This window comes from Delphinus delphis, chromosome 5 (genome assembly GCF_949987515.2).
Source record: "Delphinus delphis chromosome 5, mDelDel1.2, whole genome shotgun sequence".
Lineage (NCBI taxonomy): Eukaryota > Metazoa > Chordata > Mammalia > Artiodactyla > Delphinidae > Delphinus > Delphinus delphis.
This window is the reverse complement of record NC_082687.1, coordinates 69,066,939-69,082,206: the sequence shown is the minus strand read 5'-3', so window position 1 is coordinate 69,082,206 and position 15,268 is coordinate 69,066,939. Positions and strand designations below refer to the sequence as shown.

The window sequence follows — 15,268 nt, the reverse complement described above, 5'->3', positions numbered from 1 at the left end:
CAAATACTAGATGGGAAGAGTAAAGAGAATTCTAGAACTAAAATACTTGGGGTTGTTTAAATATCTATTGAATTTCATTTTTAAGCAATTATGTAGATACTTTTGCTACTGCCTAAGGAAGTGTCTGAAGTTCTGACACTGATTAGTGTTCCAGAGGCTCTAACATGTCAAGCGTCAGTTTGGGTTCAGTGGTTATGAGCAACAGCAATCTATTTTGACTAACCTGAGCAAATGGAAAAGTTATTCAAAATATATTGAAAATCACGGTCAAACAAACAAACAAAAAAACATCCCGAGGATGCAGAGTGGCTCCAGAGATCAGGGAACAGAAACCAATGGACAGGCTTACCAGGCTGGTACTCTGGTCTGAATTGGCCCCAGTCATTTTCTCTCTGCTCTTGCCTCATTCATTGTGCTCCAGGTTCAGTCCCTGGTGATAGAATTCTGTTTCCTTAGCTCCAGCCATAGGCTTTGGCGAGAGGAGGAATAGTTTACCAAGACTGTGCATAGCACTGGGTGTCTTCACTAAGAGAAGGGGAGTGAAAGCTAGGTGCCGAGAACAGTGACTACTCCATAAAGGATACATCATTAAAGAATTGTTTCTCACACCAGGGAAGGCTAAAGCTCATGGCCTCTGAAGGTCTGTTGTCAGTAAGAGTCAGTCATTCTGAGAATATGAATTGGGTTCCTTCACACTTTTGCGCACCATCCCTTTGCTACCTCTCTCACCTCCCTGTCAGTTTTTACCCAGCGTCCCTTGACTTGCACTGCATCTATTTATTTAAACGAGTCAACTCCATCAAGTCACATCTCACTTGCCAAAAGTGCTTCTTAAAGGAAAAAAAATTCAGGGCTCAGTGGGAAGCAAGAGCATTTGAGAAAAAAAAAAAAATGGGGCCAACATTTTCTGAGCATTTTGTGTGTCTTTATAAAACATGAGCAGCCTTTGTGACTCCTGTGAAGCTATCTACCCTGGAGAAATACTTTGCAAGGTTAAGAGGAAAATGGAGAATATTAGGTCTTGTTTGAGAATTATAGCCCTAGAGAATGAAAATGATTAACAAAAGCAGTCTTCCCCCAAAAGAGTAATATATACCCCCATGGTATACACAGTGATTTTAGGTGGGACTGTACACTGCACTAAATAACACTGACTACTGCACAACGTGAAGGTGATTCTCTCATACTTCAGATTATGTCAAAGAAGAATTCTGTTTGGAGCTGTTACTTTTTCTCGCGATAACTGTTGCTAATTTCCCTTGGTAACAAAGACAGATCAGACCCCAGACTCATCACTGTTATGACAGGTAATGCTGATATTACATTTAAGGTAGTGATCTGCTTTTCTTTGTAAATAAATTTACTTAATTAGATAGCCAGTTTACAGAAAAATTTAAAAAAATAATAATGCAAGCTCTATGTAGATATGAAGGTGGATAGGTTATAGTGTGATATACAGAGATTTATTTCTTGCTCATGTAAAGTTACTAAGGTTCCAGACAGCTCTAGAGAAATTATCCTCTGAGAGGTGGCTCAGTGACCCAAGCTGTGTCTTGTAGCTGTACCACCTGGAATTATCCCCAAGAAGAACTTCTTGGTCAAACGTGGAAGGAAAGGAGACAGTATGGAGAATTGCACACCAGCTCTTCCATGCTTCTAACCAGAAAGTTTTGCACATCCCTTCCATTCACGTTTCATCAGTCAAAGCAAGACATGTGGCCATGCTTAATTTCAAGGGGGTGGGGAAATGCAATCCTCCGAAGTGCTTATTAGAGGAAGAGAATGAGAATATTGGTGAGCAACAGTAATGTCTACCACCTACTTAAATGGATAAAGTTTGAGGTTCACTGGATTAAGCTATTACCTTAAAGAAGAAGTAGACCAGTAAGTGACTATATGGAAAAATAAGAAGAAAATCCTAACACCTCATGGTGCACGGACAATACAAAGTAAACTAGGCACCAGAGTTACTTTTTGGTATTTGACGTAGTTTTATAGAACTTAAACACTGATATGAGCGATTCACAAAAGGTGCTCTTGCCTCCTCGCTTCAATATTTTGTGTTTTGTTCACTAAGGTTTGTTACACCATTCACCCACTGCTTGGAGTGTGATGTCTCTTCAACAGAGCAGATTTTGCCAGGCTGCAAAGTTATCAGAGCGTGTTCATCTCCTCTGCTTTTCTTATCTTGCAGACTTGGATCCACATGCTGGTCATCGTTGGGAGCATCTTGTCTTATTTTTTCTTTGCCTTGGTTTTTGGAGCCATGTGTGTAACTTGCAACCCACCATCCAACCCCTATTGGATTATGCAGGAGCACATGCTGGATCCAGTGTTCTACTTAGTTTGTGTTCTCACAACCTGTGTTGCTCTTCTGCCCAGGTATGGTGTTTATTTTATCATCAAGAGAGTAAGTGAAGTCATAGGCTTAGAATTCATCAAGCGACTGCTAAGAATAGACAGTAAACCATCCTGTTTAGTAGTGGAAAAGTCAGTCTGTACTAGTTAAAGTATTGGTTTTAACTCTTTTGCCAGGGAACAGAAGTGGCTTAAGCAAATGAAAAAATTTATTTCTCTCTCAAGGAAAATCCTAGTCTGGTTGATAGTCCACAGGGACAGGGCAGCTTTGCTTCCACAAAGGTATTCGAGGACCTAGATCCTTTCCTTTCCTCTTTTTCTTCTGCCGTCTCCCAAGGGCGTTGCCCTCATCTGCGTGACTAAAGATGACACCACCAGCACATCCAGGTCCTGGGTCCCTGCATCCCTGCATCTCCGCCTGCAGGAGGGAGAAAGAGAAGATGGAAGGCATGCAGCTTTCCATCTTTCTTCTTTTTTATTCTTTTTTGTATTGTCATGACCCAGATGTGGTACACATCATTGGTCATATCCCATTAACTAGAACCTGGGTGTGTAGATTCTGAATGGCTAAAATCTGGGGGCTTCTAAAAGGAAGAATGGGTACTGAGGGACACGTATCTCTGCTACGATCTATAAACACTGAAAACTTACCTCCCTTCTCTGACTTCAGTTTCTTTCCCATTTTAGTTTATCTTGATTTCTCATATCGTATGGGATGGAAATGGCTAAGAGATATGCATGGGTTTCTAATCTATAGATCTCTTGAACTGTTTAGAGCTCTTCCCTTTTATAGTTTTACAAAATCTATCTGTTTAGCTGAAAACACTATAGCAAATAGCTGTTCTACCTTTTTAAACATGATAGGAACATCAAATGGTGAGTCAATATTATTCTCTAACAGGGTTGACAAATTGGCTCACAGGCCAAATCTGACCCACTGCCTGTTTTTGTAAAGTTTTACTGGATCATAGACATACTCACTAATTTAAATATTGTCTATGGCTGTTTTTGCAGTACAACAGCAGAGTTGAACAGTTCCAACAGAGACTATTTGGCTCACAAAACCTGAGATATTACTGTCTGGTCCATTGGACAAAAGTTTGCCAACCCCAGTCTGCAACACAATCATAAGGCACAATGGGCACAAATCCTTAGTTGCTGAAAGACATCCGTTCTAGAAATGCATAAGAAAAACCCACCTGAGTCATTCTGTGGTGGTTACAGTTGTATACTTAATATCACTGGTAAACTGAGATGGTTCTGTAGTGTTCACTGTTATTACCAGCTTTCAGATTAAAAACTGACAAGATGAACTTTTAGAATTTATGAAGAAACAATTACTTTTAAGTTATAGCCTGAAATTTTTCTTCAAGAGCCTTAATGGTACAATTTTATCTAATATTGTTGTGGTGAGCTGAAAAAACTGACCCCTAAAATACATCTGTGTCCTAATCCCTGGAACCTGGTGAATGTTTTATTTATTTAGCGAAAAAAGGAATTTGCAGATGTGATTAAGGATCTTGAGATGGGGAGATTATCTGGCTGGGCCCAAAATGCCCTCACAAGTGTCTTTATCAGAGAGAGGCAGGGTGAGATTTGACACTGACAGAAAAGGAGAAAGCACTTTGACCATGGTAGCAGAGATCTCTGGGTCACAAGCCAAGGAATGCCTGCAGCCACCAGAAGCCAGAAGGAGCAAGGAATGAGTTCTCTCCTAGAGCCTCCAGAGGGAGCATGGCCTTTCCAACACCTTGATTTTGTTTCAGTGAAACTGATTTTCAGAATTCTTGGCCTTCAGAACTGTGAGAGAATAAGGTTTTGTTATTCTAAGCCAGCACATTTATGGTAATTTGTTACAGCAGCTATAGGAAACTAATACAGACTTTGGTATCAGAAAGGTGGGTGCTGCTGTAACAAATACCTAAAAGTGTGAAATAGACTTTGAAATTAGATAACGGGCAGAGCCTGGAAGAATTTTGAGGCACATAATGGAAACATACTAGACTCCCTTAAACAGACTGTCAATAGAAGTATGGACATTACAGTGTCTGCTGGTGAAAATTCAGAAGCAAGGAGGAAGCATGGGCAGAGAGAGCCATATCATCTCGGAAAACACGTAAATGATCATAAATAGAATGTTGCTAGAAATATGAGCATTAAAGGCACTGCTGGTGAGGTCTCAGAAGGAAAGGAGAAACATGTTATTGGAAATTGGAGGAAAGGGGATCTTTGCAATATAGTGGCAAAAAACTTAGCTGAATTGTGTTCTACTGTTATGTGGAAAGCAGAATCTGTAAGTGATGAACTTGGATGTTTAGCTGAGGAGTTTTCTAAGCAAATGTTTGAAGGTTTGGTCTGGTTTCTTCTTGCTGCTTACAGAAAAATGTGAGAGAAAAGAGACTGAGGGAAGTACTATTAAGCCCAAAGGAACTAGATTTAGAAAATTCTCAGCCTATCCAGATTTCAAATTTGCTAAAATTAGGAGATTGGCTGTTGGGAGTATGCTCTGGAGAGAAGGCCCAGAGTGTGGCTGGACAGCCTTTGCTAGTGCTGAAGAGATTAGGTGTGTGACTCATGGATCCTCTTAGCCATCTCAGCAGTCACCAAGGAAGGAGATGGGATATACAGGAAAGATCTGTGGAGGACCCTCTTATCTAATGGTGTAAATACCCATGATATACATTGGAGACTCACAAGGTTTTTGTGAATGCTACAGCAGCATAAATACTGTCAGCTTGGACTGAAAGGGACACGTTTGTGATAATTTGCTGCAATAGCCATAGGAAACTAATAGCTAGCATTTAAAAAAATACTCACTGTGTGCCAACGCTTGGACTGCTTTATATGTATTATCTCATTTAACTTAACATTAAGGCTGTAGCACTATTGGTATCTCTACTTTTACAGTTTTTATTTTTTATTTATTTGACAATCAGGAACTCACTATTTTCTCAGTGTTTCACAAATACTAATTTAATATTGTTATATTTTCCATTTTATAATTCACTTATTCTCCCCCTTTACCTCAAGAAGGGTCACCAGACACTTCTACTTTTTCTAATTGGTGAGTACTTTTTGTGTCCCATAATGCATCTGAGGTGAATGTAATTCTGTGATGCTTTTTGTAACCTAGGTTTATATACAGAGTTCTTCAGGGATCCCTGTTCCCATCTCCAATTCTGAGGGCGAAACACTTTGACAGACTGCCTGCAGAGGACAGGACTGAAGTTCTCAAGAAGTGGAAAGGGGCTGGAAAGATGGATCAGTTGACAGATATCTAAGTATTCTGACCACTCCACTGTTAAGTCAGAGAGAATACCCATTTCTGACCCTTCTGCTGTCTTTGCAGTGATGTCGGCAACTTCTTGCGCTGTTGAGCAAGGAAATTTATCTGTATGTGAAACTGCTTTAGACTCAGACTACTCTGAAAATAAGGCCTCAGGGATGGCTGGACCCTCAAAGGATTAAAAGAGCAGAATACCCTCCTTGGAGTTGCAAGTAGGCCTTCAAGTTTGGAAGAGGGCCTTTGAAGAGGTTCCTCTACCAAACCAGCATGACTTGGATTTTTCCTTAAGGGACAAGAACATTTTACTGGGCTTGGAAAAGCCAATGTGATGACCTTTACTGTATGTTTGTAGACATTTGTAAAGGAGGTTAGAGTTTGACCTGAACAGAGTTTAGAGAAGTGAAATATTTAATTCAGAATCAAATGCTTTTAGGAAACTTTTTGGATTATGTAAAAGCATTTTAATTGTTCTAGACATGCAAATATTTTCAAGGGAATTCATTTGAGACATATATTTATTTTACTATCTGCTCATTTCAGTGTTCTCCTGAGGTGGAAGGCTTCACTGGTAAGGGGCAGCAGGGATGCCAGAGTTCCATGGAGATGTGTTCTTCTCTCTGCTTCCTGTCAACAGAAGACTTTTTATGAGTTATACCTCTGTGCAGATGTTTTCAATTGGGAAACAGAGGCCATAGGTAAGGAATACAAAATCAGCTGAGTCTAGGGGCCCTTTGTCAATTTCCCATGTTCTAAAACTGACAATAGCCTAAGCAAAATGAGACAATCAATTTCAGAACAATCTTAGGGAGATCATTTGAGGGTTTATAGTTTTTACAATACCCTACAACTTTTCTGCTTTTGCAACCTCTAAAAATGAGATATTATGGAACTGACAGTAATACAGGTGGTTCTCAGGAGGATTCCATGAGGTTCTTAGATTTGTTTTTTAATACATTTTAGGACAAGAATGTCTATATAAAGTTAATTGCTGTTGCAAATCATGTATGCTGGTTTTAGTTGGAACAAAGAAACTAGTTTCTACCAAAACTGTGAGGTATTATTTTGAGATTATATATTCTTGTTGAGTTCTTTTAAAAGTCTATATCTGTCCATCTGAAAATTGTCGGCCACCCAGAATTTCCTTCATGAAATTTCCATGCTAATGTTCCATGTCTATATGAAGCTCTTCTTAATGACTATTCAAGTATTATGCTCAGGGCTTAATCTTCTACCTGCTACCTACTGTCCTGGTCTGACATTTTTTGTAGCCTTCTGATGTTATTGCAAATGGTCTTTTATACAGACTGATTTCTAGAATATTCAGAATCCCATATGGCTAATGGAGGTAGCTTTCTTCTTTCTTAAGATTTTTTAAAAATAAACTGTTTAATAAATAACATATACAAAAAGCTGTCATTGCTCCTATAGATACTCACCAAACCCAACAGTAATTGGTACCAGAGCTTAGAAGGAAAATCCCAAAGCACACCTTTTACCAGAATACTGTTTTGACCTTTTCTTACATGGAAAAGGTCAGTATACATGTATACATGTGTGATACAATTTTACCCATAAAGATTTATAAAAGAATTGGATCAGATTCCCAAAATGTGCTCTAGACATGAGAGATCCTTGCCTTCTTATCAGGGCTGAAGTTTTCCTTGGACCCTAAATGGGTTATTGGAGACTGCTAGCAACCTCTCATTTCAGACTAATCAAAGAGCCATCTTCCATCTAAAATAAAAGAGTATGTTCCTGGGGGAGTGAGATATAAGACAAGAAAATTTTGATTGGTGGGAAACTGGATGCCAACTATAATAGTGGGAGGCACCGTTTTCTGGGGCTTGCTCCATGTTTTATATCCATAAAAAGAAAAGATTATACCGTTTTATTTGTATTAAGGGTTACTTAAAGTAAGTACAAGATGTATATTTCACTGAACATAAGTTGAGCATATGTTGTTACATTATGTACCTATAATTATAACAAAACTGACATGTGTTCTTAAACTTTCATACAGTTGCGACCACAATTCGGTTGCCGGATTTTACATTCTCAATAGGTTTATATAAACTACAGAACAAGAGATGAATAATGTGGAAAGTGTCAAGACAACTTTTCGAATGTCACCTACGCACACATATAGAAAAGAGTACAAAAAAGACACGTATAAAATTGCAGGTGGTCTCTGGGGAATGCTGAGGCAGCCCAGGTTGCTGGTGGAGGGAATCCTACTTGTTCAAAAGGCATTTGGATGTTGCAAAATGGATGCCTGACTAATTGAAGTAGGTGCATGTGAAGATTTGTGTTTTGAAGCTTTTTTGCGGGGAAAAAAATACCGTAACCACTAATTACTTCAAAATTGATGTGTGTAAAGTGGCCTAGTGCTTAAAAGCATCTTTAAATTTTTGTTTTAATTATCAATGGGAAGAAATGGCAACACCAGATATTAAACGTCTTTCAAGGACAATTACAAAATGTTTTTCTCCGTGCAAAGTTTTACTGTGCTTTCAGATACATTTCTGTGACTTTATTGGTATGGATAAACACAAGAAAACTGGAAAATACTTAATTAGGGGTGGGGTGCAATTTTCTTTTGAAAAGATTGCATCTCTCTACTCTAAAGCAAATCCTCCTATAGCAAAGTTTAATCTCAACTTCATTGTCACATAGGCAGAATGAAATATTTCCCACAGGTATTTTCCTAGTTGTCAAAATCTCAATTGGCTATGTGATACACAGTGAACAAACCCCAGCTCTAGGAAGGTTCTTTGGAGACTTTCTGTAAAATTACAATCTTGATTTAAATTCAGAATGGGCAGTCCAAGCATGTCAGGTGCTAATATGGATGTCAAAAGAGCTTTGTGCTCAATGTGATTTGCTGTTTCAGCTACCTAAACGGATGCTCTGTCTTTCATAAGTTCTCAGCATTATGCAAACTTTAGAAGAGTAATAGTAAATAACTTAAGCATGTAAATTATCTTGGCTTTTAATAAATCAAAAGCAAGTCTCTGATGTTAATATTGTAATTTGCTATTATGCTCTTGTGCTTGAGAAACAAAAGCTGGCAAAGATTAGTCAGCCTGGATCTCAATGTCCTTTTTGTGACTGGACAAAAGGGAACTTTCTCTAACCTGTTACACTCTTCTCTTTCCAGAGTGGATCATTTCATGTTATAGTTAAGGTTAGGCCTGCCTGGCAAAAGAACAAACTCTGTTTTGCTTTGGGTTTTAAAAGATTTTCATTCAACTTGATGTAAGAGAAAAATAGAATTTAAAAAACAAAAAGCTGCATAAAATTAGACCAAGACAAACATAAACATTTGCAGTGCACTGTGGAGCATTACTGTCCATGAAAGTGCTTCCACACAGCTCTCTGCAGGAAGTCCTCCACTATCGAGAAGGCTATTTGCTCTGAGTGTCGCTGGTAAAAGTCTCTGATCATCTTTGGAATTAGTTTAGGAAAAAGGCGTGGATGTATATTTGTCTTTCAATCCATTTGACAAAGTATGTCACGTTGCTATAAACTCCAGGTCCCAGGACTTTGGAAAAGCAGACAGAGCCCCATGAAGTTAAGCCAAATAATGTCCACTGTCCTCCAGGCCGCTCACAGACCAGAGGCCCACCACTGTCACCCTGTAATGAAGAGCAGTGGACGTTAGTCACTGGTATGTCAGAGACCTCACGGTGTCCATGCTATCCTGAGGGTAAAATAAAGCCAAACCCAGTTTAACCAATATCCTGAAAAATTTCAGCAGAGCTCTCATTGTCAACCTGAGAGCTTTCCACTACATAAACAGAACTTTCAAATGAACATTTCAAATCTTGATCTTTAAAAGAATAGAAATGACTTGGGAAAGGACTATATTCTTTTTTTCCAGGAAATCAGAGGACTTTTTGTCATTTCCTGCACTTAATGAAGATATCAAACTTTTTAATTTAGCGTATCAGAACTGAGTCTCTCATAATTGATTTCATTCTTTAATTTTGATCCATTTTATAAATGTAGAACATACCCAAAATGGAACATTCAAGGATAGTTTTCCCACAAAAAGTGCTAGAAAAATACTCTAAAGTAATTCATTACTTTCAAGATTCTTGCTATGTGAATGAATGCATTAAATAAGACCATTTACTGTATTTAATAGAAAAAAATTAGCATGCTTAAACAGAAAATACCACATAAGAATTAATTATAGTAAAACATTATAACCTACATTTTATTTCATATGCATAGTAGTGGTTTTCATTCTTGATATTTAGGTGTTGCAGGCGAGTTTTACTCAGTTTTTTGATCCACATATAATTAACAGAAAAACGCTGTGGCTTTTAAAATGCTAATGTTTGCTACATCTGAAAAGATGAGAATGAGAGATGTATTCTGCATGGCCTCAAAAGAGAAGGACCGATACCCTAGAAAATAAGTAAGTATGTGGACTCATGGCAGAAATTTACAAATACTCCTTGCCCTGCAAGAATTTCAAACTTGTAAGTACATCTATGGTCCTCCTACTTTGTAATGTCGGGGAATAGTAGAAATCATGTTTACTGATGCTCTTCTAAACACTTTCCCTGTATTAGTTCATTTAATCCTCATGAAATCCCTACAGGTTAATAATAATTATTATTATTATTTACATGTTATTACTTATATAATTATTTAAATATATAATAATTATAACTGTTATATCTACTTTGGAGATGGTAAAACTGAAGCACAGTTTTATAACTTGTTCATTAGCAGAGCTAGGAGTTAAACCCAGGCAGTCTGGCACATGACTCCAACTTTATAACTACTAGGTTATCTTGTTTCTTAGAAATGCTACTGAATACAACTGCTATTAAAACAAAATTGACTTTATGATTGTGGTGTATGCTTTTGTAGAAGTGGTGATCTGTTTTTTTTTTTAATTGAAGTTTAGTTGACTTAGAATATTGTGTTAGTTTCAGGTGTACAGCAAAGTGATTCAGTTACATATTTCTTCAGATTATTTTCCATTATAGGTTAATACAAGATATTGAATATAGTTCCCTGCACTATACAGTAAATCCTTGTTGCTTATCTACTTTATGTACAGTAGTTTGTTAGTGCCATACTCCTAATTTATCCCTTCCCCCCTCCCTTTCCCCTTTGGTAACTATAAGTTTGTTTACTATGTCTGTGAGTCTGTTTCTATTTTATATGTAGATCCATTTGTATTATTTTTTAGATTTCACATGTAAGTGATATCATATAATATTTGTTTTTCTTGGACTTCACTAAGTATACTATTCTCTAGGTCCATCCATGTTGCTGCAAATGGAATTCTTTCTTTCTTTTTTTGGCTGAGTAATATTCCATCGTACCACATCTTCTTAAGCCAGTCAGGTGTTGGTGGGCACTTGGGTTGTTTCTATGTCTTAGTTATTGTAAATAGTGCTATGAACAATGGGGTGCATATATCTTTTCAAATTAGAGTTTTCATCTTTTCCAGATAATATGCCCAGGAGAGGGATTGCTGGATCATATGGTAACTCTATTTTTAGTTTCTTAAGGAAGCTCTGTATTCTTTTCTTTACTGGCTACACCAATTTACATTCCCACCAACAGTGTAGAAGGGTTCCCTTTTCTCCACACCCTCTCCAGCATTTATTATTTGCAGACTTTTTGATGATAGCTAGTCTGATCAGTGTGAGGTGATACATCATTATGGTTCTGATTTGTATTTCCCTAATAATTAGTGGTGTTAAGCACCTTCTCATGTGCCTGCTGACCATCTGTATGTCGTTTTTGGAGAAATGTCTATTTAGGTTTTCTGCCCATTGGGTTGTTTTTTCAGTATTGAATTGTATGAGCTGTTTGTATATTTTGGATATTAACCCCTTGTCAGTCACATCATTTACAAATATTTCCTCCCATTCTGTATGTTGTCTTTTTGTTTTGTTCATGGTTTCCTTTGATGTGCAAAAGCTTTAGGTTTGATTAGGTCCCATTTGTTTATTTTTGCTTTTATTTCTTTTGCCTTGGGAGACTGATCTAAGAAAATCTTGCTACAATTTATGGCAGAGAATGTTTTGCCTATGTAATCTTCTACAAGTTTTATGGTATGTCTTACATTTAGTTCTTTAAACCACTGTGAATTTATTTTTCTATAAGGTATGATTTACATGTAGCTGTCCAGCTTTCCCAACACCACGTTTTAAAGAGATTGTCTTTTCTGCCTTGTATTCTTGCCTCCTTTGTCATAGATTAATTGACCATAAGTGTTTGGGTTTATTTCTGGCCTCTCTGTCCTGTTCCATTGATCCATATGTCTGTCTTTGTGCCAATATCAAGCTATTTTGATTACTGTAACTTTGTAGTATAGTCTGAAGTCTGGAAGGGTTATGCCTCCAAGCTTTGTTCTTTTTCCTCAGGATTGCTTTGGCAATTCTGGGTCTTTTGTGGTTCCACATAAATTTTAGGTTTACTTGTTCTAGTTATGTAAAAAAAATGTCATGGTATTTTGACAGGGATTGCATTAAATCTGTAGATTGCTTTGGGTAGTATGGCCAGTTTAATAATACTAATTCTTCCAATCCAAGAGCATGGGATATCTTTCCATTTCCTTGAATCATCTTCAGTTGCCTTTACAATGTTTTATAGTTTTTAGTATAAAGGTCTTTTACTTCATTGGTTAAATTTATTCCTGGGTATTTTTTATGTGATTTTAAAAATGATTTTTAAATTTTCTTTGATATTTCATAGTGTAAAGAAATGCAACAGATTTCTGTATATTAATATTGTATTCTGCTACCTTGCTGAATTCATTTATTAGCTGTAATAGTTTTTGTGTGGAGACTTTAGGATTCTCTATATAGAGTATCATGTCATCTGTAAATAGTGACAGTTTTCTCTCTTTCCCTCCAACTTGGATACTTTTTATTTCTTTTTCCTGTATGATTGCTGTGGCTAGGACTACCAATACTGTTTTGAATAGAAGTGGTGAAAGTGGGCACCCTTGTCTTGTTCCTGAGTTTAGCAGGAAGGTTTTCAGCTTTTCAGCATTATTATGTTGGCTGTAGGTTTGTCACAAATGGCTTTTATTATGTTGAGGTATGTTCCCTCTGTACCCACTTTGGTGAGAATTTTTATCATGAATAGATGTTGAATTTTTTCAAATGTTTTCTCTGCATCTTTCGAGATGATCATGTGCTTTGTCTTTCCTTTTGTTAATCTGGCACATTACATTGATACATTTTTCATCTATATTCATCAAATATATTGACCTGTAAGAAAACTACTAGAGCTAATCAATGAATTTGGTAAAGTAGCAGGATACAAAATTAATGCACAGAAATCTCTGGCATTCCTATATACTAATGATGAAAAATCTGAAAGTGAAATCAAGAAAACACTCCCATTTACCATTGCAACAAAAAGAATAAAATATCTAGGAATAAACCTACCTAAGGAGACAAAAGACCTGTATGCAGAAAACTATAAGACACTGATGAAAGAAATTAAAGATGATACAAATAGATGGAGACATATACCATGTTCTTGGATTGGAAGAATCAACATTGTGAAAATGACTCTACTACCCAAAGCAATCTATAGATTCAATGCAATCCCTATCAAACTACCACTGGCATTTTTCACAGAACTAGAACAAAAAATTTCACAATTTGTATGGAAACACAAAAGACCCCGAATAGCCAAAGCAATCTTGAGAACAAAAAAAGGAACTGGAGGAATCAGGCTCCCTGACTTCAGACTATACTACAAAGCTACAGTTATCAAGACAGTATGGTACTGGCACAAAAACAGAAAGATAGATCAATGGAACAGGATAGAAAGCCCAGAGATAAACCCATGCACATATGGACACCTTATCTTTGATAAAGGTGGCAGGAATGTACAGTGGAAAAAGGACAGCCTCTTCAATAAATGGTGCTGGGAAAACTGGACAGGTACATGTAAAAGAATGAAATTAGAACACTCCCTAACACCATACACAAAAATAAGCTCAAAATGGATTAAAGACCTAAATATAAGGCCAGAAACTATCAAACTATTAGAGGAAAACATAGGCAGAACACTCTATGACATAAATCACAGCAAGATTCTTTCTGACCCACCCCCTAGAGTAATGGAAATAAAAACAAAAATAAACAAATGGGACCTAATGAAACTTCAAAGCTTTTGCACAGCAAAGGAAACCATAAACAAGACCAAAAGACAACCCTCAGAATGGGAGAAAATATTTGCAAATGAAGCAACTGACAAAGGATTAATCTCCAAAATTTACAAGCAGCTCATGCAGCTCAACAACAAAAAAACAAACAACCCAATCCAAAAATGGGCAGAAGACCTAAATAGACATTTCTCCAAAGAAGATATACAGACTGCCAACAAACACATGAAAGAATGCTCAACATCATTAATCATTAGAGAAATGCAAATCAAAACTACAATGAGATATCATCTCACACCAGTCAGAATGGCCATCATCAATAAATCTAGAAACAATAAATGCTGGAGAGGGTGTGGAGAAAAGGGAACCCTCTTGCACTGCTGGTGGGAATGTGAATTGGTTCAGCCACTATGGAGAACAGTATGGAGGTTCCTTAAAAAACTACAAATAGAACTACCATATGACCCAGCAATCCCACTACTGGGCATATACCCTGAGAAAACCGAAATTCAAAAAGAGTCATGTACCAAAATGTTCATCGCAGCTCTATTTACAATAGCCCGGAGATGGAAACAACCTAAGTGCCCATCATCGGATGAATGGATAAAGAAGATGTGGCACATATATACAATGGAATATTACTCAGCCATAAAAAGAAACGAAATTGAGCTATTTGTAATGAGGTGGATAGACCTAGAGTCTGTCATACACAGTGAAGTAAGTCAGAACGAAAAAGACAAATACAGTATGCTAACACATATATATGGAATTTAAGAAAAAAAAAATGTCATGAAGAACCTAGGGGTAAGGCAGGAATAAAGACGCAGACCTCCTAGAGAACGGACTTGAGGTTATGGGGAGGGGGAAGGGTGAGCTGTGACGGGGCGAGAGAGAGTCATGGACATATACACACTAACAAACATAGTAAGGTAGATAGCTAGAGGGAAGCAGCCGCATGGCACGGGGATATTGGCTCGGTGCTCTGTGACAGCCTGGAGGGGTGGGATAGGGAGGGTGGGAGGGAGGGAGACGCAAGAGGGAAGAGATATGGGAACATATGTATATGTATAACTGATTCACTTTGTTATAAAGCAGAAACTAACACACCATTGTAAAGTAATTATACCCCAATAAAGATGTTAATAAAATAAAAAAAAAAAAAATATATTGACCTGTAATTTTCTTTTTTTGTAGTGTCTTCGTCTGATTTTGGTATCAGGGTCATGGTGGCTTCATGGAGTGACTCTGGGAGTTTTCCCTCCTTTTCAATTTTTTGGCATAATTTGAGAAGGATAGGTATAAGTTTTTCTTTGTATGTTTGGTAGAATTCCCCAGTGAAGCCATCAGGTCCTGGACTTCTGTTTGCAGGGAGTTTTGTTTTGTTTTCTTTTACAGATTCTATTTCACTTACAGTGCTCAATCTGTTTAAATTATCTGTTTCTTCTTGATTCTGTTTTGGTGGGCTGTAT

At 37.3% G+C, this 15,268-nt stretch overlaps 2 protein-coding genes across 2 annotated transcripts in view; one reads left to right on the top strand and one right to left on the bottom strand.

Moving 5' to 3' along the window:
- ATP10D (ATPase phospholipid transporting 10D (putative)) overlaps positions 1-7,170 on the top strand; it is an 88,323-nt gene extending 81,153 nt beyond the window's left edge. Inside the window, 3 exon segments of the mRNA XM_060012603.1 lie at positions 2,195-2,382; positions 5,492-5,633; positions 5,635-7,170. Coding sequence (XP_059868586.1) covers positions 2,195-2,382; positions 5,492-5,633; positions 5,635-5,826 — 522 coding nt within the window. The 3' untranslated portion in view covers positions 5,827-7,170.
- A 758-nt stretch (positions 7,171-7,928) lies between these two features.
- Positions 7,929-15,268, bottom strand: part of CORIN (corin, serine peptidase) — a 247,920-nt gene continuing 240,580 nt past the window's right edge. Inside the window, exon 22 of the mRNA XM_069540711.1 lies at positions 7,929-9,279. Coding sequence (XP_069396812.1) covers positions 9,097-9,279 — 183 coding nt within the window. The 3' untranslated portion in view covers positions 7,929-9,096. The remainder of the gene's footprint in view (positions 9,280-15,268) is intronic.